Below are 26,787 nucleotides of genomic sequence, written 5' to 3'. Positions count from 1 at the left end.
TAGATGATCTATATATATATGTATGTATTAAATTATGTGAAACCTGAGCATGACAAAAATGGTATGGAATAAGGGATGGAGATAGCATTGGGTCTGGCTGAGATGGCGTTAATTCCCCCTTAACAGTCCTCATAGCACTGTGCTAGAAAGGTGTTGATAACACACCAGAGGTTTGGTTACTGCTGAGCAGTGCTCCCACATGCCAGGAGGGTGAGTGACAGAGCTGCTTGGTGGGCACCTGGTATTGCTTAGCAGGCACCCACTACAGATGCCAAACAGGCTGTGTCCCAGCTCAGCTCAGCACAGCCACCTGCAGCCAAGCCTGCCCAGGCACATCCCAGCCAGGTGACTCCCCAGCACTTCCCTCCTGGTGCCTGCGGCTCATCCCAGGGGAACATGGGGCTCCCTCGAGCACCATCAGGCTCAGCTGGGGCCATAGCCCTTTGTTATCTTTGGCTGCCCTTCCTAAGCCCTGCAGGCAGCATCCCCTGAGGCTTTCCTGCCCGGGGGGGACCAGGGGGTCAGGAGATGGCACGGTGCTGCTGCAGAGCATTGTGCCCATCTTGCCTTAGCAGGCTCTGTCCTGGTGGCTCTATCTTGCTCAGGGGGTGCCTTGCCCCTCCTGTCCTTGGTATCCTTACACACTGAATTAGATCTCTAATAAATAAGTAATGATGAATAATGGGACTAAAAGGCTGCCCGGCTACAGGAGCTGGCAGGGAAGTGTGCCATGCTCAGAGGCTCACTCCAGCATGGCAGGGCTGTCACAGGGACCTGGACTTGTTTGGAGGGAGCCCCAAGGAGCACCCCATACACCCCACCTGCCCCTGGTCACAGGCTGACATCAACCTCTGCTCCTGGGCTCTTGCTCTGCTGCCTCCCTCCTCACCCCACAATGCTTCTCTTGTTCCCCACCTCCTCCAACAGATCACCACAGCTGGCATTATTATAATCCCTAGTTTCATTTAAATCCTCCTTCCATCTCATGCTTTTCCAGGGGGAAACATGGAGTCAGCGCACCCGCTCGGCCCTGGGGCTCAGAGAGCCAAAACACCCTGGGCTTCTGGAGGGGTCCCCACTCTTGCTCCCATGGGAAGGTGCTCAGGACATCACACAGCCCCCAGCAAGAGGCATCCCCATTCTTTAGGCAGCGGTGTGAAGAGCTGGTGATGCCGGCAGGGAGGAAGCTGCCTCCCGCTCTCCCAAGCCCCCTGCACTGGGGGTCCGGTCTCCCCTCCCCTCTCCCCCCGCCTCAGGCTGCGGTGCAACCCACGACACATCACCACTATTTCCCTCTTCAACCACGTAAAACACCTGTACTCTCTGCTCTGCCGCAGAAACCTCCTTCTTTAACACATCCTCCTCCTGTGCCGCGGGTGGTGGCAATGGCGGGTAGGGGGTCGCACTCCTTCAGGCAGCTGTCGGCCATTTGCCTCCCTCAGCGCTAACGGGGGATGCAGGAGAAGCCATTTAGGGTATTTATTAACCTGTTTCTGTTCTCCCCGCCCGCACCAGGAGCGGTGTGCGGGGCCGGGGCCGTGCTGCGGTGGGTGACACCGGGGCTGTGTGTCCCTCGGTGGGGCCACAGCGGCCGCGGGGACCGGTCCACATCCACCACAGCATCCATGGGCGTGGGCTGAGGTGAGGGGAGGTGTGGCCCGGCCCCGCCCCGCCGCAGGACGCGTGCGCTGCGCAGGCGCGGTGCGAGCCGGCACCGGCGCCCGGCGGGTCGCGGAGGGAGGTAGGTGCGGGCGGGCTCGGCACACATGCACCCTTGGGGCGGGCGGGCTCGGTTCCATCCCCCGGTGCCCCCTCCGGGGTTATGGGGCTTTGCGCTCCCTGTTCCGTCGGGTTCCCTCTCCTTGCGCTCCCCACAGCCGGTGCGGGCTGGGCCTGCCGGAGGGTCTCGCATCCTGCCGAGCTGGGAGGCAGTGCTGGGGCACGGGGCTCAGCGGGCAGGTCCCACACACGCACCCCGCTGCGGGTCCCTGCAGGCGTCGGTACCGCTGCGAGTCGAGGTTGGTGTCTGCAATAGCTTGTAAAGGGCTCTGGTGAATGCAGGCTGCGGACAGCGCTGCTAACGTGTGTCATGGGTGGCAGAGTACCCGCGGGTGTCGTGGGTATCGTGTCTGTCGGTGCTCTGCTGACCTGCCAGGCTCTGGAGTAGCCCCGTGTAACCCCTTGGTCGTTATAAAGCATCTGCTGGTCGCTTGCTAACAAAGCATCTCTAAACAGTAACTTGTCAGGGCTGATGGCATCTGTAAGGAAGGGCTTTGGTGACAGGACCAGCTTAAACCCCCTCAGCAAGGGCTTGGGAAAGGAAGGACGAGTGTTTTGAGCATCTCACCTGCTCAGAGCAGTTGCACAAAGCCATTATGCTGCAGTTCCTGCTTGTCTCTTGGGGTGTTAGAACTATGGGGTTGCACATGTGCCTCACAGGTGTCCTGTGGCCCGTCAAGTTAGTTCAGCAGTGCTTGCTTTGGGGTGTTTGTGTGCAGGGGAAGTGAAACTGGAGCCCTTTCTGCAGAAGGGAACTGGAAGCAGAAGTTCCTGATTTTAGCTCTGTGGTAAGCACTGGTTGAATGAACCTCGAGAACAGCAGAACCAAAGTTGAGCAGCCCCCGCTGTGACTGATGCAGAAAGTGGGGTTTGGCCTGGAAGGAATAGGTGGGCTCATTGATCTGAATGGTGTCACTGCTCCCATCCTGGTCTGGTGTCATCACTGAGCAGTGCTGTGTGTCACACCCTTCGCAGCAATGCTGGTAGCAGGTGTAACAAGCCAGATCCTGTCTGTTTTCACACCAGGCACTTCCAGGTGCCTCATTCTTCTGATTAGCAGATTCAGGTACGTGTTCAATCCTCAGATCCCAGAGTGTGTGGGTAAGCAGGCCAAGCAGGTCAGAGCTATTAACATCCCCTGGAGTGAGGGGAAACACGGGTTACACAGCCTGTGAACTCCTGCCAGAGCTCCTTCCATTTATCCTTTCCTCACTTTGGGTACAGCATCCATAATGTATTGACTCTGCCCTGGTAAAAAATGGGCTGTGTTCCAGTTTACTTAGGGCAACAGAAACTCTGTGCTCAGCACCTTGTGCTTGCCTGTTTTACTCCAGCTGTCAGTGCTGCACTTCCAGCTTCCTAGACCTCTGCTGTTGTTCTTCCAGCCTGGGTCAGTGTTACAGATTGAAAGGCAGTGCACCAAGCACAGCTCTGGCAACCTTGCTGACTGGTATATAGTGACTGTTGATGCTGGAGAAAGGTGTTCCCTGGACAGTCCCAGAGGCAGAAGTGCTGTATTTCTAGAGCAGGTACAGTACAGACAGCAGCCAAACAAGCATCAGGCCTTTACCTTCACTTACAGAATGTCCCTGGGATGGGAAGGACAGGTTGGCAAGTGCCTTTCTCTTGCAACTGCTTATTAGGGGATCTGTGGTGTCAATGGGAACTCTCATCTGTGCCCTGGCAAACTGGCCTGCAGGAAGGCATTGGCAGAGAAAAGCAGCACAGAAGCTGGGTCTGTGTCTTGGAAACCTTTGTGAGCTGTAGGGATCATGTGCAGAAAACGAGCGCCACTCCACTTGTGAGTCAGCGTTCTTGGGGTGATTAAGACCTGGGTTGCCTGATGACTTGTATTGGTGATAGGCCTGTGCATATTTTACATCCTTCCAGTAGAGCAAGTCAGATAGGAGAAATTATTCAGCTGGTGACTGTACAACGGAAAGAAAGGCCTGGTGATGGTGATCCCTGGTGGGTTTGTTGTTTCTGTGAGAACACAGCCAGAAGAAATGCTTAATATGTTGGGAAAAACTAGACGAGCTTTCAGATACAGAGTTTTCACCAAAAGTAGTATAATTGTTACTAAAATCTCAACAGTTGTTCTTACCTTATACTTACTGCAGTGATCTGCTGCTTCCGTTTTGGACCTGGTGAAGGATTTGTATCCCTGAAAGCTTGTCCAGTTCCCAGCTCCAATCTTTCTAATAAGGGAGATTACCTCTTATATACAAAACTCCTTCAGAAATGGGGATGGAAATGCCATATTTTGCTCCTTTGTATGTGACATTCTGCAGAATCTGTGAGTCAAACAGCTACTTTGTACTGTTTCTGAACCCTGCAGATTGCCTTGGTCCTGCACCCGTCCGTCCTGCTGCAATGAGTGGCAAGTCCCTGCTCTTAAAGGTCATTCTCCTTGGGGATGGTGGAGTTGGGAAGAGTTCCCTCATGAACCGGTACGTCACCAACAAGTTTGACTCGCAGGCCTTCCACACCATTGGGGTGGAGTTCCTAAACCGGGACCTGGAGGTGGACGGACGCTTTGTGACCCTCCAGATTTGGGACACTGCGGGACAGGAGAGATTCAAGAGCCTGCGAACCCCCTTTTACAGGGGAGCAGACTGCTGCCTGCTGACCTTCAGTGTGGATGACAGGCAGAGCTTTGAGAACCTCAGTAACTGGCAGAAGGAGTTTATCTATTATGCTGATGTGAAGGACCCTGAACACTTTCCATTCGTAGTCCTGGGCAACAAGATAGACAAACTTGAGAGACAAGTGAGCACAGAGGAGGCCCAGGCCTGGTGCATGGAGAATGGTAACTATCCATACCTGGAGACTAGTGCCAAGGATGACACCAACGTGGCAGTGGCCTTTGAGGAGGCTGTGCGACAAGTGCTGGCAGTGGAGGAGCAGCTGGAGCACTGCATGCTGGGCCACACCATTGACCTGCACTCCAGCTCCAAATCAGGCTCTTCCTGTTGTTAGGAGCGGCTGCTGTTTTGGGAGCATCGCTTGAGCCAGCGGCTGGATGGGAACAAGCATGGGCAGCTCTGGGGCACTCTGAGGAGCGTGGCCACAAGGACAATAGGTGGTTTGCTCACTGGGGAGCTGCAGCCTTACCATCCGAGTTCTGGCTGGAGTTTTTGGGCACAGAGCATGTATCTGCAGGAGGGAGCTGTTAAAGAGCACGTGAATGTAGTCCTGCTTCCATCTCTGCCTGTCGTAGCAGGTTTAAAGGACTGGGTTAAAGTCCTTTAAATTCATTAAAGACAATAGTGATCTGATCTGTACCAAGAACTGCCTGCAGAACACAGCTGAGAGCACCCTAGACAGTCTGTGAAGTATTTTAGCCCTGAACTCAAATACTAGACCCACTAAACACATGACCTTACTGCCAAAGGAACGTCTGCTCAGCATACTGAATGAAGCCTGCTGTAGAGACTGTAGCCCATGTAACTGTGAGAATGCCAAATACCAGAGTGGCTGAGATGAGTGTATCTGTTGTCTGGGATAAGTGCATTTTGTCCTGAGACTGACTTGTGTTGGGAATTGTTATAGCTCTGATGTGAAGCAACACATGAAGGAGGGATGGACCTGTGTTCGAATGTGGCAGCATTGCTTCTTTGTAGCTGCCTATTCCTGATCTGTTTTTTCCACACCTCTAACTCTGTCTTGTGTGAATGTTACCTTGTGGAGAGACTGCTTCTTGTTTAATATACGTTTCCTTGTCTCTTGTGGAGGCCTAACACTGGATCTTGCTTTTCATACCTTGAAGCCCTGGATGAAAAATACTGATGTGGACATTGCTGGGTCATGTCAGAGGGTTTAGAGTTACTCAGGAGTTCAGGAGATCTGGAGCGTGAAACTTCAGCTGTTTTCTGTCACAAGTAATCACTGTGCCTGGATGTTATACCCTAGCACAGCGGATGGAGGTGGGCTATCTCTGGGGTGTGCAGGTAGCTGAGGGAGTCATGCGTGGTCAGCTGCTAAACCCACTCTGTGTCCAGGGCTGGTGACCACTGTACTTTGTTAGCTGGTGGGTCAGCATCTGCAGCTGCTTTAGCACCGATGTTCCCGTCTGGGTGCTGCAACTTAGAACTGTTCACTGTGTTACCTGTTGTCAGGTGCAGTGCTACTGAGCACAGTGAACACATAGCCTTGTCCTGGCCCTTACTCCGTACCCAGGGAATCCAGTATGTTTTATCTGTAATTCATATAACAGACCTTATTTGTAGAGGATGTCCACTTGGTTAACTGGCCTTTGTTAGTGGCCACTGCACCAGTTCCACCTCTGTTTAAGGTGTCTGGAAAGTGGTATGGGGGGGAAGGAACCTTCTAGAAAAGGACATCAGGCTTCACTGATCCTGATTCCTGCCCCCTACTAGGTGTTAGTCCCAAGCTATCTGTGTAGCAAAGAGATGAATGCTTGCTGACTGCTGTCTTTACCATTAAAACCTCATGTCTTGCAACCTCCCATGCAAGCATTTGTCCAAAACTATGACTTTGCCCACAAGCACATAAGAGCCTGCCACAGGGAGAGCTTCCCTGACTCCATATTCTCTAGCTGCTGAGTGTAATTCCCACTGTGATGAGCTACTGGATGGTAAATTCTGTAGCTCTAATTGAGCAGCATCACCGATGCTGTGCTTTAGAGCCCGGCACTGCCCTCCTGCTGCCTGGTGGCAGCTAATCCCCGTGACTGAGCATGCAGGCATCCTCCTCCGGGGGAACTCGGGGTGATCCTGCCCTTCTCTGGAGGGTAGCCATCTGTGGAAGGGACTGAATCTTTAATGCAAAGTGCTTTGGAAGGATCTGATTTCTTTATAGGCTGAACACTCACATTCACAGGAATAGATAGGGAGTGCTTACAGTCTCTGGGAAACAGGTCCCTGGAGGTATAAGAGAAGGCTCTGCCTCTGTAGGTGCAACAGATTTTTACAGGATACTAAGGTTGTTGTTACTATTTACTTACCAATGTGTGACCTTGCCAGGCCTCTAGATTTCTTCAGTTTAACACTGCCTCACATTTCCTTCGAGATCCCGCACTCTGTAACCTGTGGTTCTGATTTACATCTCGGAACAGACACGTTCCCCCAGAGCTGGTTGTGTGGGGTCCAGGGCTGGGACAGGCTCAGGCCCTGCCAGAGGGGCCACTGAGGGAGCTCCCTGCAGGTGAAACTGCTGCTTCCAAGGGATCTGTGTGAGACCTCTTGTAGAAGAGGGCACAGATTGAACCTGAGTTGAGGCAATCCCAACACAGCTACAGGTGGGCACAGAAGAGATTCAGAGCAGCCCTGAGGAGAAGGACCTGGGGGTGTTGGTTGATGAGAAACAACATGAGCTGGATGCAGTAAGCTCTGGCAGCTCAGAAACCAACCTTATCCTGGGTCACATCAAAAGTAGCTTGACCAGCAGGTCGAAGGAGATGATCCTGCCTATCTACTTGCTCTCGTGAGACCTCACCTGGAGCATTGTGTGCAGTTCTGGTGTCCTCAACATAAAAAGGACATGGAACTGTTGGAACAAGTCCAGAGGAGGCCATGAGGATGATCAGGGACTGGAGCACCTCCTGTATGGAGACAGGCTGAGAAAGTTGGGGCTGTTCAGCCTGGAGAAGAGAAGGCTGCGTGGAGACCTCATAGCAGCCTTCCAGTATCTGAAGGGGGCCTACAGGGATGCTGGGGAGGGACTCTTCATCAGGGATTGTAGTGAGAAGACAAGGGGTAACGGGTTGAAACTTAAACAAGGGAAGTTTAGACTGGATATAAGGAAGAAATTGTTTACTGTGAGGGTGGTGAGGTACTGGAATGGGTTGTCCAGGGAAGTTGTGAATGCTCCATCCCTGGCAGTGTTCAAGGCCAGGTTGGATGAAGCCTTGGGTGCCCTGGTTTAGTGTGAGACGTCCCTGCCTATGGCAGTGGGGTTGGAACTGGATGATCTTAAGGTCCTTTCCAACCCAACCCATTCTATGATTTGGTGTTTCTGTGACTGAACAAGCTGCAGTGCCGGAGGTGAGGGTGCAGTGTGCTGTTAGCTGTACCTTGGGTGCATGTTGATAGCTGAAGCTCAAGATCCTCATCATACACAGCCTGTGCAGACTGTATGTACAGAGGGTGTTACACAGCGTCTTTTATTCCTAACACACACTGGATCATTGACTTTATAAACCAAACCAACCACGAGTATTTTATTAGGCTCATGTTTTTAAAATTCATTTTAAAAAGTATATTGAAAGGGTTTGATTTATTTCAAAGATGCACACAAAGGAGCAGGATTTTGTTGCAGAACTCCATGCCAGCAGACATCCCCTCCCTGTGTGCACTCCTGCTGCGGCCGTTGTTGCTGTTGCTACAGAACTGGAATTGTAAAACCAAGATTCTACCTTTATTTAAGCAAATAAAACCTGGATGTATTCAAGTGAAGTCAGGAAGTGTCTGTCTTCATTTATCAGAGTTCATGTTGGCCTCTCTTCTCCTGAGGTATGTGGAAGTAGGTTGGTTATAGCATCTGGCACTGTCGCAAAGGGATCAGAGGGGTTGGTTATTCCTGAGTGTTCCTAGCTGAAGGAATAGAGCTTTACCAGCAGAACCAACCCACTGACCAGTTATGTCTCTCTAAGAGCATATCAGAAACACTTTCATAACAGAAACACTCCGTATTGCTTCCTTCTGCCATTTTCAGCCTGGGCTCTCAGCAGCAAGCTGGGTACTTCCCTTTGATTCCTTCCTGCAGTCTTGGAACCAGTCCCTCGGGCTGCAGGGGGCTGTAAGCAGGCATGATTTCCTCAGGATGCTGAGAAGGAAAAGAGCAGCATATGGGGACTGTTCTCTTCCGCTGTCCTGCCACGATGGGCACTTATTTTGGGAAGCCTTCTCTGTGTTTGCAGAGTCTGTGCCTGCTGTTTCTGTTGGCAGAATACTCTCCCATGCCTGCTTGCTTAGCCATGCTTCCAGAGGCAGTGTGGGACTTCGAGTCCTTGGAAATCCTGCTTTGTAAATGTAGGCTGGAGTATCTCAGGGCCTTTAGCGTCTTCCTTCAGCTGCTTCAAAACACAGCAACCATGACCTGGTGGGAGAAGTTTCCAGCCACATGGGGCTGAGGGGAGCTCTGTCACATCAATGAGGGTCTGCCTAACACCATCAGAACCAACTCCCCTGATGTGATGCACTGGAGCGCGACGGAGGCAGGAGCAATAGTGATGCTGTTCCCTCATCCACTACTTTGCCACTGTGAGCAATAGCAGAGGGCTGAGAGGATTTTGTGATGAGCTGGGAGAGGATGGATCCCTGGAGGGCAAAGGAATGTCTCCAAAGGAAAACAGTGAGCTGTTTCTGCATGGAACAAATGCTGTAATGTATTCCTGTGTGCTTGCAAGGGCAGAGAAGAGGTGGGGAGTCTCCTGGTCCCATCCATCCCTTTCTCCCACAGCTTTCTTGATGATTTTGCTGCTCTGTGCCACCTGTAAGGCTGTGCAGCTGCCTGGAAACCGAAATCCTCTCTGTGACCACAAGCTGAGGAGCCCCAAATGGCTGTAGGTGCACCCGTTTGCTCTCTGGGTATCCGAGGCTGCTCACACACCATTTGAGTGCAGCTTCTCCTGAGCTCCGGAGGCTGGCTCCTCACAGCAGTACAGCTGTAAGGAAGTTTATGGGAACAGGATCTCAGAGGAGTGCATGTTCTTACATGTGTTTGAGGAGGAGCACGACACAGAGAGCATAAAAATACCCTTTCAGGAGCCTCTGAACCCTGCTTCAGGCTTCGGTTCTGAACGGGGATCTTGTTGCAGCTCTGGCACCTGGGGCACTGGTGGGATCTGCTCTGGAGTGGGAACATTCCCAGGTCTGCCGAGGTGGGAGGTGATGGCAGCTCTGACAGCAGTTGCCCAAAGGTGAGTCAGAGTCCCCTGAATGGAGACAGGGATCTGGGACAATCACTGATGTCAGTGACACTGTGGGTGACTGCTGAGGCTATTGCTAAAGGGAGTGGAGATGGACAGAGATACCTCTTGACCTCGGTGCTTGCCTGGCTGGTGGAGCTGCTCCTTTCTGGTGGCTTCAAGGGGTCATTTCGGTGCTGGTGCGTGTGGCCATGTCTTCATGAGCAGCCGAGTACAGCATCTCCCTCTGCTATTGTCAGCCTTAGTTCTTTCCATGAGGGCTTCCCACCTGCAATTCCTTCTTTGTTCCTGGGTACGTTTTCATCAGAGCCAAGCATTGCAGAAATGGAGATGAACCAGCTGGCAGTGAGACCTCCCCCCAGGGCGGATGAGCAGCACCGTGCCATGGCCCCACAGGGCATCGCTTGCACCTGAATCCAGGCCAGGGCTGGGGGAGCTGCAGGTGAGGAGCATCATGAGTGTGCCTTTGCTGTACCCTCTTCAGGGCGAGGCAGAGGATGCTCCCTATGTGCCTTCCGAGGGGGGTTCGCTGTCGCTGGGGGCCGCACAGGGGTTTGGATGGCAGCATGTGGATGTTTAGGGTACGTTTTGCATCGCTGCTCTCGATGGGCTGAGCAGGGCTGAGCGCAGGGGAAATGCACTCGAGGGAGACTGCAGCCGGCGGCCACGGGGAGGAGACGGAGGACCAGGGATGCGGGAGGAGCATCGAGCTTGGGGAGCTTCGTCTCAGCGGAGGGCTGGGGACCCGTGTCCATCCCTACCCGAGCACTCCTCGCCTTTCCCTGTTTATCCCAGGTTTCTGTCTTCACTGCCCCAAGGGCTCACTTGCTATCAGCGGTACGGGGCCAGAGCGGCAGGGCAGGGGATGAAGGGCTGGGAACAAGGCTCCTACCTGGTCCAGCCTTTGTGGGAGTGACCTGCAGCCACATTTCAGCCTCTAGACAGGGGGACAGTGTTTGACTGCACTCCTCGGAGCTCTGGTGATGTGGTTTACAGGGATGAGGTTTGGTACAGGGCAGGGTTTATGCCCTGTCCTTTCTCACCCAGTTCCTAGAAGACACTGGGTGCCCAGGGCAGGAGCTGTGAGGGCAGGTCCCATGTCCCCTCGTGGGGTGGCAGCAGGACACTGCCAAGAGCACACCAGCAAGAGCCTACATGTGTCCTTTGGCCTGGGACTTGCCCAGTGTCCTGGTGCCTTCACACACCACCTCGTGCTGCTGTCCCCAGCCCTCACCCCGGCAGAGGGGCACCAGTCTCTGCCAGGGGAAAGAGATGGTGTTTTGTTCCCTGGCTCGCTCCTGCCCAGGGCCTGATTGTGCACACACAGGGCCCTTTCAGCATGGGGAGAGGAGAGTGATGGCATCTGGGAACGCAGGGAATAAAGGGCCCCATTGATGCTGCCTGCAGCCCCATGGGTTTCTGTGAGCTGGGGCAAGGCCGGGGTACAGCCACAGTTGTGCACTGAGCCAGGGCAGCAGCGATGCATGAGGTACACCTCCTCTGCATGGGACAGAGTGGGATTTGGGCTAGAGCCCTGTTTAGGAAGAGCACTAAAGGTCCAGGCTGTGGGTAGGTAACAGCGTGCTGGTGCTCACCTGCTCTGCTGCTCCATGGGTACCTACCCATGCCTGAAATCTACCTCTTAGGAGCAGTGCCTGGGTAGAGAGCATCCCTTCATGGTCTCGCTCCCCCAGGTGCTCCTGAGCACAGTTCCTGGGGGGAATTGCCCAGAGAAGCAACATTTGAATGGATAATTCGTGACCAACTGCTGTGGAAACATGAATCTAAGGGTAGTGTTGAGTCAGGGCAGAGAGACACCAGGCGATGATCTCCCCGTGCACCAGCACTGTGCAAACTGTTAGTGACCCTGCAGCAAATGGCACACAACCACCCACAGAGCACGTGGACAGGACATGTAGGGCCCTGCAATGAAGTCCGCCCTCGTGCCTAAACAGGCCTGTCCTATTTCACACAAGGCTCTGTGCAAGCAAGAGAATAGCCCATTCTGCATGGCTCTGGGTGTACTTGTACCACGTGCATTGCCTGATGGGAGCCCCTGAGCTTTGCTTGGGCCATGCTAATGGGTTTTGCTGTGGTTATGCTGTAGGTGCTGTATTAGGAGATGCTGTCACCATGTGGGCTGGTATCACATCACTGAACACAAGCAAGTGGCTCCTACAAGGCTCCAGCTTTCCTCTGGGTGGCTGGAGGAAAAACAGGTTTTAAGGGCTCTCCAGCTTGGAATGAACTTTGAAGGCAGGGTTATGAACTCAATGGCTGGGATGGGAAGGAGGGGTGGGCAGCGTCCTGTGGGCACTGAGCGCTGCTCCTCTGGGATCTTCTCTGCAGCCTCCCCTTTGGGATGGATGCTCCTTTTTCCTTTGGGGAAAGGTGGGACAGGCAGCAGAACAAACGGACACAGACACAGATCTCGTTCAGAATGGTCTTAATTTTAATCGATTTTCTTTAATTTTTATAAAATACACCTTGTGAGATAAGTCTCTACAAACTTGCTCCTTTTTATTGCTTGTTAACAAGTTGAAATTCTAGATCAGACATGAAGGAAACACTTTCAGTCGATTAACTCTTTTTGCGTGCGTGCATGTGTGCACACGTGTGTGCGTGTGTCTGTGTGTGTGTGCTTGGGGTCTGGAGACAAGGGTGGGAGGGAGGATCTGGTTATTTCTGTTAAATGGATACCAAAAATACCCCAGCAAACCCCCAAAGGAGATGGCTTTGGTGTGGGCTGGTTCCAGCCCACCCTGCCCTCCCTCCTGGCATCTCCCCCCTCCCCAGCCCATGTGCGTTGGTAGCCTGGCCAACCTATTTCAGCATTCCCAGCGGCAAGGATCCTTCAGAATGCTCTGCTCAGCAGATCTGCTCCTTTATCCTTGCCCCTGCTGAAACCAGCTCCTAACAAAAATATACTATTACTACGGACCAAGGTAAAAAACAAACCCATGTGAGATGGAGCTATGCTGCCACTGAAAGGAGTTTCTCCAATAAATTAACACAAAGATTAGCGTTAAGAGCAAACCAAAGAGCCAGTGGAAGGGAGAGGACTGCAAACAGCGCTTTGGTGGGACCGGCTGGACCCATGCTACCCGCTCAGAGGGCTTTCCTCCAGCTGCCATGGGGGAGAGGTTGTGTCCACCAAATCCCTCGCCCTGCTGCCCCGCTCCATGGGAAAGCACTGAACTGGCACCATAGGGTTGCAGGGGTGTGTTTGCACCCCATGACCCCCACACAGCCCCCTCTCCTTCCCTCCTCAACTCCTCCATGGGTTTCAGCGGGATGCTGCCAGTCCCTCCCACCCTGGCAGGCACAAGGCAGTCGTCCTGACTTGCAGGAAACACAGGGGAAGAAGGGGACAGAACAAGGGAAGAGTTAGGTTTGAGACGGGGAGGAACAAACCAAGCTCTCCGGCGCAGCGGAGGTTAGAAAGCAGACGTCACCCCAAAGAGCACCATTGTGAAGGGACCGGAGCGAGCGGCAAGGCACAGTCCAGAGGGCTCTCCCTGCCTGCGGAGGGTGGCTCTGGCTTTACGCTCCCAGGGCACGGCACAGAGATGTCCCCTTGGTCAAACCTATCTGCTGCCTGGAGGGTAAAGCTGAGAGTCCCCCCTGTCTACAGAGACACCAAACTCCTTTAGGCTTTAATAGGAGCAGCTGCGTTAGGGCTTTATTAGCATTGGGGTCAGCACTCTCTTCTCCGCGGTGGGAAGATCCTTGCCCTGAACTCCCTTTGCCTTGGCTGCAGCAGTAATGTGGGGGAAGTTCATCTTTCTTTGCTAAGGGAGAAATAAAAATCCTTCTCTTACTCTCCATCCACGGTGGTGACAGCAGACAGCTCCAGGAGAGTCTCTAGCAATGGTACCAGGACTGGGACAACTTCCTTTTCTCTCTAGGTAGCCTCTTGCTACTCATGGAGCAACCTACACAGATTTCCTCCTCCCAAGAGCATGAAGGCCTTTGCTCATCCCTAGGCAACATCGGGACACTGGAGTAAGTCCCTCCTCTTCTCTGGCTGGGCCCCTAGAGCGAACCGGTTACGGATGAGCAGAGAGAGAAAAGTGCATGAAGAGACGTCCATTGGTGGGAAGCTCTCCTTCCTGGTCACGCTCGGCAGGATGGATGCGAGGGAGGAAGAGGAGGGGAGTCAGCGGCGGAGGCAGAGTTAACGAAGGAGACCTGGTGTCGGGTGGCTGCAGTGTTAAAGCCTCGGGGTTAGAGAAAAGAAGGGCGTTTGTCTGGCTGGGCTCCACCGCACGGGCTAGAACTTGGTGCCTCGGCCCATCAGCCTCAGGACGGCGAAGTTGTAGGTGGCGGCAATCATGAAGGTGAGCTGTGGGTGGGAAGAGAGTGAGCGAAGGGGCACGAGATGGGATGAAGATCCCATGGGCAAAGAGGGTGGGCTCTGTGCTGGGGTACACGTGAGGTGGCATCCCCCAGCCCCACACCCCAATAGGGCAGTTTTGGAGCCCCATGGCCCCGCTGCACCAGCAGGACATTGCAGTGTCTCATTGCTGGTGTAAAGCAAGAGGAGAGCCAGGGAAAGGCAGGGGACAGGCAGCAGGACCTCTCCCTGGTGCTCTCCTAAAGCTTCTCTCTATCCTCTCCAGCAGCCACCTCTACCTTCTTATGGCCTGAATTCACCATCCGCACTTATGTGCCAGAGAATGACACGAGCACAGGCTCTGTCACATCCATGCCCGCCACCTCCGTTGTCCTCTGCCCCCACTTCCTCGGCAGGCGGAGGAGAACGGCCGGGCAGGGGGAGCACTGACTCACCAGTGAGACCAGCGTGGCGGCTGCCCCCACAAAGGCTGCGATGAAGAGGTGGAAAGTCATCTGGAACTGCAAAGGAAGAGCAGGGTGAGCTCCTGGGGCCATGCACACCGGCTGGGGAGCACAGTGAGGGGAGCACACGTGGGGTGATGGGAGGCACTCACCTCGCTGGTCTTGCAGACAGAGAGCAGGTTGGTGCCACACACCTTGCCGGGGAAAGCGTTCCAGGGCAGGACACCTGTTGAGACATAGGGAGCCGGATGAGCGGGACACAGCATCCCACAGTCACACACACACTGGTGTTCTATAGCAGTTCCCTCTGCTTGATCCCAGCCTTATCTGCCTGGGCTCTCTCCTCCATTCCCAATCCTCCACCTTGCACCCCCTGGGGCAGTGATGCTGGCACTCACCGTACATCCTGGCATCTGCACACAGGGTGCCAATGCTGGCCGAGGTCTTGCTGGGGTTGGCAATGGACTGGCAGGTAGTCCAAGTGTTAAAGTAGATGTAGACGGGCACCGCAGAGCAGGCGAAGACCAGGAGCCAGATGATGGTCAGGACGTAGGTAATGCCCACAAACTGCAAGGGGCAGCAGAAGCCGGGGCAGAGCCGTGGTTACGGAGCAGACAGGGACATGAACAGGGGAGCGCGAGGGTCCCCAGGCAGGACAGAGCGTAGGGCAGGCAGGGGACAGAGATGCTGCCTGCAGCTGGCTCTGCACTGCCACAAACCCGGCATGTCCCCAAGCAGCCAGCACGGAGCAGCAGCACAGCCGTGCTCCCTGCGGCTCTCAGGGCCAGCCCCAGCCCCAGGTGGGGTACACGTGTGTGGGGTGACCGGCGGCTGCCGCATCCCATGGAGTCGGGGATAACCACGTCCAGGCAGGGTTTGGCCTCTGCGGGAGGGCAGCTGCCAAACCCACCTTGGTGTGTAAATGGGGCTCTCCTGCCCTCCCTCCGCGGTGCCACCCCAATGGGCCCCTAAGGGAACCGCAGCCACCCCGCTCCGCTCCCCCAGGCCACGGGCTCCCTTTGTCACGGTCCCCAAGCACAGCAGGGGCAGGAGATGCTGCCACCGTGAGGATGCTCATGGCTCTCCTCAGCGACGCTTAAACACGAAGCAGTTAAACGTGTCCATGTGGGCTGCTTTTGGTCCCCAGGTGCCACAGCCAGCCTGGGGGAGGGTGTCCAGGCTGCGCTTCCCTTTGGGATACCCCAAACACCGGACGTGTCCTGCCCTTTGCCCACGCTGCGCGTGGTGAACCCGCTGCGGGCGCGCGAAGGGGGTCCCGAACCCCGGTTAAGATCACCTTGTCAGGATGTCCTAGCCACTTTCCCAAACACTGACACACTCGCTGCAACGAGTGAGCTCGCTGGGGGCCTCGCGCTCCCCTCCCTTTCGGGCCCCCAGTTACCGTTGCGCTGAGGCCCTTGCCGCAGATGGTGGTCCTGTAGTCCCCGAAGATTTGCCGGACGGCGCCGGTGGTGTAGAAGCCTTCGGCCAGCAGCAGGGCTCCGTAGAGGAAGAAGAAGGAGGCAGTGCCATAGATGACGTACTGAAAAGCGTGGATGCTGCCAGGGAGAGGAATGGGCAGGGAGCTCAGCCCTGGATGCAGCGTGGCCAACATGACTTACCCTGCCCGTGCCAGCCCCGGGTACCAAACTGAAGGGGATGTTGGGGTAAAGCTGTGCTGAGCAGCACCGTGGGCCACTGCCAGCTCCTCCGTGCCCTCCATACCTACCCATGCAGGGGTCCAGCTCTAGCCAGGGCCAGATAAAAGCATGTAACACAAACAAGTCACCTCTGGACTTGTTTCATGCAGCCGCAACATGCACATGGCAAATGCAAGCTGGGGTCTCCATGGTGAGAGCATCATTCTGGCCAGATGCCTCCTCCTGGCACAGAGCAAGGCAGAGACGCAAAGGGCTCTGATGTGAGGGCGATGCACTGCAGCAGGGTACTTACACTTCAATGAGATACTCGTAGTCCTGGTAGTTTTTGGAGAAGTAGGTCTCAATGAGCTGCTCGGTGCCTGTGAGGGCTTCATGCCCACAGCCACAAAACAGCGCTACCCCGAAGAAGCACAAGCCAGTGGCAACCAGCGAAGCAAAGGGTGCCCCAATGAGACATCTGGCACAGCACTCGAGCAAACCTGGGGACAAGAGCAGTGAGGTGGGATGGGACAGTCGGGATGGGGAGTGCTCGGAGCCTGCAGCTCAGGAGCAGACAAGCACGGCAGGAGGAGGGAAGCAGCTTAAAGGGAAACCCAGAAGGGGTTGGTTGCGGTGCTGAAGAGCCCAAGAGCAGCTTCACCAAGAGCTCTCCAAGCAGCAGTGCAGGATTGCACCCAAGCAGGGACAGGGGGACAGCAGCACCGGGGCTGTGCAGCAGCTCCTGGGTGTGCAATGGACGGGGAGCTGGGGTGAGCCTGTCTGACCCCCACAAAATGAAGTGGAAATACAAGAAGATGTAGCACAATGTCCATGGGACCCAGCAAACAAGCTGCTAATGAGCTCCTTGCTGCTGGCACAGCCCAGCTGCAGGCAATACCAACGTCTTGTTTTTGGCATTGAAGATGGAGGGGAACGCAGCATCTCCAGAGAGACAAGCCTAATGGGGACCCAGCAATGTATCCTGGCATGGGAGAGGGTGGGAGGAGCTGGTATGCACCCCAAGCATCCTGGGCTTCTGGGGGGCACTTGTCCCTTCTTGCGGCACCCTGAGGGCAGCTTGGGCTGCAGCAGCCCTGTTATGCAAGCAGATGTGCTTATGGAGAGGAGTCATGTTAGTTATAGCACTTGTGTAATGGGTTTAGTCCTCCAGGACAGATACTTGGCAAGAGGGCTCGGGTACCAGTATGCTGGTGGGGAAAGAGAGGGTAGGGGCCAGCGTGCCCCATGGGTTGCCTGAATGCTGGAGTGTTTTCAGCAGTGGGGCTATGGGAACCTGCTCCTTCTGCATGTCAGGGATCTAATGTGCAGCTCAGGGTCCTGATGGGCTGGGTTTGGAGGTGCTCAACCAGCAGCTCTCCTACCTGGTTTGGGGATGAGCAGCCAGATGGGTTACACCAGCATCTGGCTCTGGAGCATCAGTTTGGCTCTAAGCTGCGATAAGCTTCAGCCCTGGCTGTACCACACCTCTGCACAGGGATTCAGCTCCCCTTCCCCAGGATGCAGGCTGGGGCACTCCACTGTCCTGGGCACAGCGGCTGCCCGGGAACATCCCATCTGTACATAGCGTTTCTGCCTTGAATGCCAAAACAGGCACTCATGGGAAGCGTTCCCAAACCCACGTCCCCTCCACGCATCCCACAGTGCTTATCTCCTCCGTCGAAGGACAAGAAGCAAGCATGGGGTCCTGGCCAGCAGCGCCCTCCCCTCCCCATGGGGAGCAAGGTCAATGGTGGCACCGAGGACAAAGGGGGATTGTCCTGGCACTGCCACCCCAGCGTGCAGAGAGCAAACAGGGAACAAAGGCAGCGCTATGGGGAGCGCTGGAACCCCTCCCGCTTGTTTGCCTTGGACAGGGCAGGTCCAGGGGGGTCCTGCTCCTCCTGACCAGTGCTGCTCCCTGAAACCTCACTGGGACCTATGGGAATGGCCCTGAACACCCAGCGGGTGCTGGCTCACACGTGCCTGGGTTCATGCTGGTTTGTGGCCACTTGGGAAGTGGCATGGAAGGTGCCCTGGGTCTGGGCATGGTGAGGGGTTCCAGTCTGGGGGTTCTGTGCATCCCGGGATGCCACAACTCCTGCACCTCCAGCCTTGGGGAGCCGGGCTGGGGTAGCCTGGGGAGGACAAGGGAGGAGAGAAAGAGTCCTTGTGCTGCACAATCCCAGGCCTTGTACCCAGGCTCAGCTGCTGCTGGAGCCAAAAGATAATGAACCACAGACAGGAGGAGGAGGCAGAACAGCCTATGGCACCCCTGGGAACAGAGCACCCCGATGCCCTAAGGGGTATACCAGTAAGTGTTAGCTCTGGTGTATCCATAGGGAAGCAGAGGTACAAGGAGTGTCTCATCTCTCTTCTCTCCATCCCTTGTGGCGAGGGCTCTGGTGGGAAGGCGGTGGGGATGGCATGGGGATGGCATGGGGATGGCATGGGGATGGATCCCCACAGACAGCACATGGGCACACAGGGGTGGAAAACCACTCCGGGAAAGAAAGTCCCCCCCATACCAGGGCATCCTCCTCAGCAGCTCCCACGGCCAGAGCAGCGGCACCAGCGCCCCGAGTACCCGACTGCTGCCAGAGGGAAGTTCCAGGGGTCCCGGCAGTGGCACCCCAGAGCCACCACCGGCCACCCTCAGCCCATACTCACCCATGGCGCTGGTCTCGGTCAGCTCCCCCGCCCGCCCGCTCGGCTGCCTCGGTGCAGTGCCTTGGAGCCCTCCTGCCCGGTGGTCCCTCGCCTGTATTTCCCCTTCTGGGTGCCTGTCCCGCTCTCCAGCAAAGAAAAGGGCTCTGTGAGTGACAGCCACCCCCCTTAAAGGGACAGGACCCGCCCCTGCTCCGGCCGCCCCGCCACCCCTTGGCTGCCAGCACCGGGGGTGCTCAGGCCAGAGCTGCCCCGCGGCCCGCACAGGGCTTTGGGGGTGTCCATGGGGTGTCCCCTCGTTGGTGGCTATGGGGACCCCCCAGGGCTGTGTTTGCCCCCGGCTGCTCGCTGTGGCAGGGTGGGAGCAGTGATGTCCCCTCCCCAGCACCTGCCAGTGGGGAATGGGGACCTGCTTTGAGCATTAGGGGCTCCAGACTGGGAGTTTTCCTCCTTGTGATGGGAATCCTGCAGCCACTTTTCCTGGATCCTTGGCCCCATGGGGGGATGGCACTGGGGTGGGTACAGCCATGGGGTGCCCAAGTGATGGGTATGGCTCCAGCAGATGGAGCAGCAGATGGAGCCAGGTCCCTTGGGTGTTCCTGTGGCTACCCCAGCTCCCTCGGATGCCCCATGGGTACCACAGCTCTCCTGGGTGCCCCACGGGTACCGCAGCTCCCCTGGGTGCTGTGGCCAGGGAAGCCTGCAGAGGGCAACCAGCTCCTTCCCAGCAGGCACAGGCTGGACAAAGCCCTGCTGTGTCCCTCAATGCCCCGCTTCGTGCCAGGCAGCGAGGTGGCAGGGCCTGTCTGTCCCTGGGGCTGGGGACACTGGTGGCTCCCTGTGGGGCTGTAGCAGAGCAGCAGTGGGGTGGGCCACCTTGTGAAGCCCCTGCCCCTTCCTTGCCCACCCAAACAGCCACCCCTTGGCTTGCCTGCAGGTGAGCTGAGGGGAAGCACTACTTGGGCAGATGCTGCCAGAGGTTTGTGTGGGCCCAATTGCACCCCACGTAGATGGGACACAGCTCCTGGTGCCACAGCATCGCTCCCTGCCTTGTTTCCCCATGACAAGGCAGTGTGGCAGAGGGGGTGCCAGCCAGCTGTGGGATGGGAAGGCCTGGGGGGGAACAGCAGAGCAGGGACGGCCACTGCTGTGGGGAGCATCCCTCAGCCCTCCAGGTAACACCCAAGTATCCTGGCAGTGATGTCCCCCAGCCATGGTCGCCTTGCAATGGCCACGGGAGGGTGACAGCCTTGGAACATCCCCTTGGAAATAACCCATAACCCCTATGGCCATTGGGAACCAGCAGGGCCCAGCCTGCACCCCAGCCACAGGGAGAAAAAATACAACATCAAAGCCATCAATTCACAGATATAATGTATAAAATACAATGGAATATGTAAAAATATGGCACTGGGAATAACGGAATTATAACTCTTTCTCCATTACATGGAAGTTCCCATCTCTGCTATTTCTGATACGCTGGGGACAGAAGTGGCAGCTGTAGCCCACTGGGGAGAAGGTGGCAACTGACAGGGGCTGTGAGCTCTGCACAAAGCAGCTTAGAATTCCTGGTGATCTGGCACTATTGATCAGCACACATTTCCCTCCTGGGATGGAAGGAGGATGCCACCAGCATCACCTGCTGGCAGTAGGGACCAGTCCCGCTCCCCAGGGCTACGTGTGGCCACAGGGATGCTCTCCCTTTGCCATTCAGTTGGAGAGGCTCTGAGCGCCTCTCCCACCAGCCCTCAGTGCACAACCGCACACTTCCATGTACTCGGAGCGATGCTGCAGCTCAGGCTGTCCCTGGATGAGGCCCTGAGGGCACCGTGTGGCTGCAGGAGGCCTGACAGCCTGCATAGAGGTTTCCTTGTTGGCTTGTCTCTGCCAGAGAAAATGCTGTTTCTCCATCAGGGAAGGGAAGACACATCCCTGTTTGCCAGCCAGGAGCAGGCTATGCCAGGCTGGTAAAAATAAACATGCTTATAAATCAATCTGATCACCTTCCCATTTGTTCTGCCCCTCTGCCAGTTGTGTCCGACACCCACAGGGCAGTTAAGGACTTAGCTACCTGTATTCATCAATAGAGCATGGGACTGCCCTGGTGAGGCTGTTCTTTCTTAGCCACCTGCAGTTGGCACTGAGGCATTGGAATGGGCTGCATCAAAATGAAGTATCTGGAGGAAAACACACAGACATGTCTCTAAACACTCCTCCTGCATGGTAAGGCCCTTATGGGATGTCTGTGGGGTTTTCTCTTCCATCCTCCATGCTTTTCAGCTATGGTTCAGGCTTTCTGCCAGGGAAGGCAAGTTTGGGGCTGTGGGACAAGCAGGTAACAGCAATGGTAAAGGGAGAGCCACACGTGCACTGCTCCCCTGCATTAGGGCAGAGAAGCAAGATGGGAGAGCAAGCAGGAGCATATGGGGCAGAGGACCAAGGCATCCTCCTTGTCCCCATCCCTGTATGCACCCACCTCATCCATAATCACCGCAGACAGCCTGTCATACCCGCTCCCATCATGCTGATGGCATGGGACAGCCTCCTGCTTGCCCTGGCCCCTGGCACTCACTGGGCAGGCGGGCAGCCCTCTCTGCAGCTACCCAGGGGCCAGTCACAGCAGGGAGAAGAAGATTCCCTGCTCACTCCCAGCTGCATCAGCCCTGCAGGTTCAGGAAGGATTTCCCCCCCCTCAACTGATTCCTTTGCTTATATCCCAATGGACTCATTTTCCGCACTGCCCTGGGCATGGGGCCGGATTGTCAAAGGTACATGGTGGCCAAAATCACATTCAGCAGTGGGTGCTGACCTTGCAAAGCACAGAAAACACACACACACACACCCTCCATCCTGCAACCCCAAAATGCAGGCACAGCCCGGTACACCCAAGAGGAGCCAGTGACAGCACATGCAGCGCCCTTATCCATTATAAATGGGGCAGAGGGAGAAATCCCTGTGTATCCTGTCACAGCTGAGAACCTTGCTGCTATTTTTAGGCAGCCGCTTCCCTGGCCGTGCTGAATTTCTTGTTATCTGCTGCTGATTTCCACTGTCCTTCTCCACCACCTCACTGCCTCTGCTCACCCATCAGGGGGGCAAAACCACCCCAGATGGGGAGCCCAGGATGTGTCCTGTGTTGAGGGTGAGCCAGGCAGCATCCCAGGGATGTTCTTGCCATGCCAATGTCCTGATTTCCCAGGCAGGCCCATCCAAAGGAATAGGACATGGTGACCGCAGGAAGGTTGCAGTGGCCCCGGCAGCATCTGTCCAGCTGCCTCCTTGCAGGGCTGCCAAGGACAGGCACCGCTGCCCAGGCCTGGCTGTATTCACTGTCCTGTTTGCATTCCCAGGTTGAGGCAAGGCTGAGAAATGTGGTAATTCAATTAAAACAAACAGGAGGTTGGCATGCGGAAGGACAGACAGACACACCAGGGTCATAGGATGGCAGAGGAAGGGCAGGGATGTTCCTGAGAGGAGCAGGATAAAACCCTCACCAGGTTCAGCTGAGGGCTGGACAGTGGGTACCAGTCTTGGCAGCAAGAGGGCCCCATGCCCTGAGTCCCTCAGGGATGCTCCAAGGCTCGCAGGGACCCCAGAGCAAGCAGGGCTGCAGGCAGAGCCCTGCCAGGTAACCCAAGGCAGAGCCCTCCTGGCTGGTACCAGCACCCAGCTCCTGCCTTCATCTGGGACCACTGCAGCAGCTGAGATGATGCCCGAGCTGAGCTCACCTCCCCACCTGATCACCCTTTAGGGAAGAGGAGCCCTTTTGCTGTGTCTGGCTCATGTTTTCCCATGATGAAGCACTATTTCTAAAAGGACCAAGTTTTATCATTTGGAAGGCTCTCCCCATCCAGCCCCTGCACTGGGCTCACTGGTGTAGGGGAAGCCGTGAGCCTGGGCAGCAGAGAAGGGCATCTGTCACCCCAGAATGCATGCAGGAGCCCCACTGCTGCCCCCAAACTCTCACTCAGTGCAGTGAGTCCCCCACATCAATGACAGCCTTGCCAGCGGATTTGCCTTTCACATCCACTGCCTTTCTCCTTGGTTTCCTTCCTAGAGGAGGGTGAACAGATGCCTCACACTGATGTTCTCTGGGCTGTTCATTACTCTCTCACTCTGCCACTCGTGGGGTCATATTCTTGAACTGTTCTCATTTACCTTTCAGAAGAGCCTGGAAGGGAAAGACAAATGTTGTTCTGCCTCCTTGGAGCTGGTGGTGCCTGAGAAGCGCAGGTACAGCTCAGGATCACCCTGCTTCTATCAGCCCCTGCAAAAGGAGCAGGCTCTAAAAGGAGGATGCTGCAGGACTGGGGCCAGGCTCAGCTCTGGGGCACCCCCAGTGATTTCTTGCAGCAATTTGCAAGGTTCAGGTTGTGTTCCTCCCAACAGCCACATTGATGCTAACTCGTCCCCATGCTTTCCCTGAGCCCACAGGAGGGAGAGTGATGCTGAGGCAGCTCTTGGGCTAGCCAAGGCAGTCCCTGCACAGCAGAGATTGTGCCCGTGGTGTTTTGTCTTGGATCTATACTCAGAGAGGAAGCTTTTCCTTGTATTTCCCTCCAGAGCACAGGAAGATGCTCCTTCTCCTGCCCATCCCCAAGCCAGTCCCAGCTCGCCCACATGTGCCAGGTGTGATGCTCCTCCCAGGGACCACACATCCCTCCTGTGTCCCCCCTGCAGCTGTACCCAGCAGAAACAACCCACAGACACCACACAGGCTCTGGGCACAGGGGACTCATTAGCTGCTCCAGTTGTGACATTCACAGAGGTGATGCTGCTGCGCCAGCAGCTGCACAGGGACAGGCAGCCTCGTGCCATGGGGACGGCGAGGTGATGATGTGGGGACAGATGGGATGCCTTGGCCACGATGCCACTTGCAGCAGGGACCCTGCAACAGCCATCCCAGAGCTCACAACAGCGTGAGAGGCAGAGGACAGAGATGGGAAGCAAACTTGGGGTCACACAAGGCTCCTCATAGCACCATCCTCTGAGCCACATCACCACCACCACAAGGGTGGTACCCAGCATGCTGTCACCCCCTGCCACAGCATCACCAGCACCGGGACACCCATTAGCTCCATGGGGACCACGGCAGCACTGCACCCAGACACCCATAGCCAAGATTCCCGCTGGAAGCAGCCTGAGCTGCTGCTGTTTGTATCAGTGCAGCAGTGGGAGCATCTGCCATCTAATTAAACACATCCTTCATCCCCACCACAGTGGCTGTGCCAGGGGGAAGCAGTGGAGGGGGCATCCATCAGAGGGGCTGGGTTCTCATTCCCTCTCCCTCCTGCTCGCTGCCTGATGCTGCAGATGTGTAATGCTTCCAAACTTGTCCCTCCTGGGGGTCTCTATTGGGAACAAAAATAACCCCATCCAATTAGGCCGAGGCAGGCAGCTGCAGCTAACGCCACACAACACGGATGCGTGTATTGCTCCTGGTGATCTCCTTCCACTCTTCCACTGTCACACTTGGAGACGGCTGAGGCTGAGGGCAGGAGAGCCAGGAAGGCGAGAACAGCAAACAGTGCTCATCAGACCCCGGCAGCGCTCCTGCTGCAGCAGGGATGTGCATCACCATGGCAACTGTGGCCAAGGATGCATAGAGCACATGGGTACCCCAAAGTAGGGAGGATACTGGGGGACCATTCTGGCTCTGTCCCCTATCCTCCACCTGCCTTTGCTGATACAACACCCCTGAACCGGGCACTGGCTGTGGCATCAGTCCTGCACAGCAGCTCCTCTCCTTCCCAGGAGAGAAGAACCATGGAGGGGAGGGGGCTCGGGGAGACAGAGGGGGTTTGCAGTGCCAAAATCCAGCAGATTTTCCCCAGAGTAACTGGAAATGCTGGGGGCAGCCAAAGCAGAGGTCAGGCCAGTTCTGTCCCACCAGGACTGCTCCCTGCAGCCCATAGCAGATCCCAACCCCATCCAACTGCCATCCTCACCAAGAAGAGACCCTGGGAGCAAACACGGGAGCATCCTCAGCCAAGAAAGAGCTCTGCTCCAGTCCAGGCTTCCTTCCTCTAATTCCACTCCTGCTCCCGCAGCCTCAGGAGGGAGCAAGCCCACACTGAGGTGTGATCTGGGGACAAGACAAGCAGCAAAGGGGTGACCCACAGGAAAAGAGGAGGGACACAAAGATGTCACACTGGGAGAGCGAAGCATCCACTGAGGGTTGTACAATGTTTGCTGTTGGCCCCAAGAGTCTCACCTGACACTTATCTAGATTAAATCTCTCCCTTCAGCTTGCCAAGGTCACGGGAGCAGCCGGTAGCATTGCTTCAGCCTTCCCCCTGTCTGCAGCTCCCTCCACACTTGCTCTATCTGCAGATACGATCCTCGTAGGTTATCCAAAGCAGAGGAGCAGGAGGCATACGGTCTATAGCCCATGGATGGGTAAATGCAAGTTAGGACCATCTATACCATGTCTTCAGGCCAGGGTGGGAGTCCCCAGCTTGTACAGGATGGGGAGGAGTGCATGAAATACTTCCTTGACAACCTGCTCTATCAGAGATATGTCAGACCTGTGAAGATAACAGCCTGTTAGATGAGGGACAAGTCTTGGACCCTTCTTACATAGCTTTCAGAAGAGCAACATCTGAAACACCCCACAACCTGCACCAAGGATGCCCAAGGTCTCCAGGATGCTGTGCAGAGCTCAGGCAGCCTTTGTGCAGGTGGCAACCAGCTCAATAGGGGGAAAGTCCTGTCATGGATGTAGACATGGGCACAGGGTCAGATCCTGCATTTCTCATTGCCTGGCTCTGAGTGACCCACTCATGACAGCAGAGAGGACAGAGCTGAGCTGCCCCACATGGCAAGGAGGGTGGTGAAGGTGAATGGGGCTGGCCCAGCTGGATCCTGCCCTGCTGGGACTGCCTCCAACCCTGGAACAGGGTTGTCAACCCTGTCCCCTCATGTGCCCCACACTCTGCTCCCCAGCAGCTCACACACACAGCATCATTTGATGATGCTATATCCCCAGCTGTACAAAAGGGCTGGGAGCACATCCCTTAGCATATGCAGCACCCCACAGCCAGTGATGGGCTGAGCTCCTCAGACCTTGATGCCCCTTGTTAGGGACCTGCTGTAGCATCTTGCCTCCAGGCTGGTCCCCTGGTGGGCCATACACACCTTGAGGAGCACCCATAGAAGCTCTGTGACCCTCTGGGATCAGCAAAGGCCCCAGTGCTGGGCTGAAAACCAGCTCAGAGTGGTCACTGAGCTCCTCACATGGTATTTTGGAGACTTCTGGCCGAGTGGGTGCATGTCACAGCCTTGGAGAGTGGTGCTCAGTCACCTTGGAGCAGGAGGAGAGAAGAGGTGACCTGGGTGCCTGGCTGCTTGGGGCACAGGAAGGGCCAGCCCTATGGCAGGGCCACCATATGGCAGCCCTATGGCAGGGCCACCGCAGCCCCACCTTTGGCCGGTCCCATAGCACAGAGCATCCCTCCACAGTGGCTGCATGCATTGCCCGCCCCGTGCCGCACCAATGGCAGGGGTATTTTTAGCCTGGAAAAGCGCCACAATATCACAGAGTGACATTAGCTGGAGTGGGGACCAACGTCTCGGTTCACCTTGCAGTCTCCTCCAGGTCACCCTGCCCACCTCACTGAGGCACTGGGTCCCTGCCAGCACCGATGGGTAAGCACCAAGCACACACTGGGCTCCCCAGCATCACCACCATCCTGTCCCCCTCCTATGGTGCCACCTTTCCCTAGGAGCAGCCTCCAATGTCCTTCCTGGACCACTGTGGGGACATCCTGCCTGGTCCCAATGGTGAGATGTAAGGGGAGTAGGGCTCTCTGCCCATGCCCTGGTGCCAGCCAAACCAAGTCTCCCAAGCAGAGCACCACCGCAGTTATTCATCCTTTAGCCATACATTTATCACCCTGAGCTGATTTCTGCTCCTGCTAGGGAAGGAAGGCACCCAGAGCCCTTTATACAGCTTCTCCAGGGAAAGACAGGCATGAGCACCACATTGGGGAACAAGATTAATGCGCCCTTAGA

General features: G+C 55.9%; 2 protein-coding genes across 3 annotated transcripts; one reads left to right on the top strand and one right to left on the bottom strand.

Moving 5' to 3' along the window:
- The first annotated feature begins 1,683 nt into the window (after positions 1-1,683).
- Positions 1,684-7,189, top strand: RAB9B (RAB9B, member RAS oncogene family). The gene is made up of 2 exons (XM_031050871.2): positions 1,684-1,741; positions 4,118-7,189. Exon 2 carries the CDS (start codon positions 4,153-4,155, stop codon positions 4,756-4,758), a length of 606 nt encoding a protein of 201 aa, XP_030906731.1. The 5' UTR covers positions 1,684-1,741; positions 4,118-4,152; the 3' UTR covers positions 4,759-7,189.
- Positions 7,190-12,467: 5,278 nt separating this feature from the next.
- On the bottom strand, positions 12,468-18,910 carry PLP1 (proteolipid protein 1). 2 transcript variants are annotated; one of them, XM_034064040.1, is made up of 7 exons: positions 18,778-18,910; positions 16,424-16,610; positions 15,768-16,029; positions 14,869-15,037; positions 14,623-14,696; positions 14,462-14,527; positions 12,468-14,015 (listed from the first exon to the last, which is right to left on the bottom strand). In XM_034064040.1, exons 1-7 carry the CDS (start codon positions 18,779-18,781, stop codon positions 13,944-13,946), a joined length of 834 nt encoding a protein of 277 aa, XP_033919931.1. In that variant the 5' UTR covers positions 18,782-18,910; the 3' UTR covers positions 12,468-13,943. The 2 variants fall into 2 exon arrangements, with proteins under 2 accessions (XP_033919931.1, XP_030906652.2); XM_031050792.2 differs by having other exon boundaries at positions 15,873-16,029.
- Positions 18,911-26,787: the final 7,877 nt, after the last annotated feature.

The sequence above is a fragment of the Melopsittacus undulatus genome, chromosome 6 (assembly GCF_012275295.1).
Source record: "Melopsittacus undulatus isolate bMelUnd1 chromosome 6, bMelUnd1.mat.Z, whole genome shotgun sequence".
NCBI lineage: Eukaryota > Metazoa > Chordata > Aves > Psittaciformes > Psittaculidae > Melopsittacus > Melopsittacus undulatus.
The sequence above is the reverse complement of the archived record's forward strand: the minus strand, read 5'-3'. Positions and strand labels throughout refer to the sequence as shown.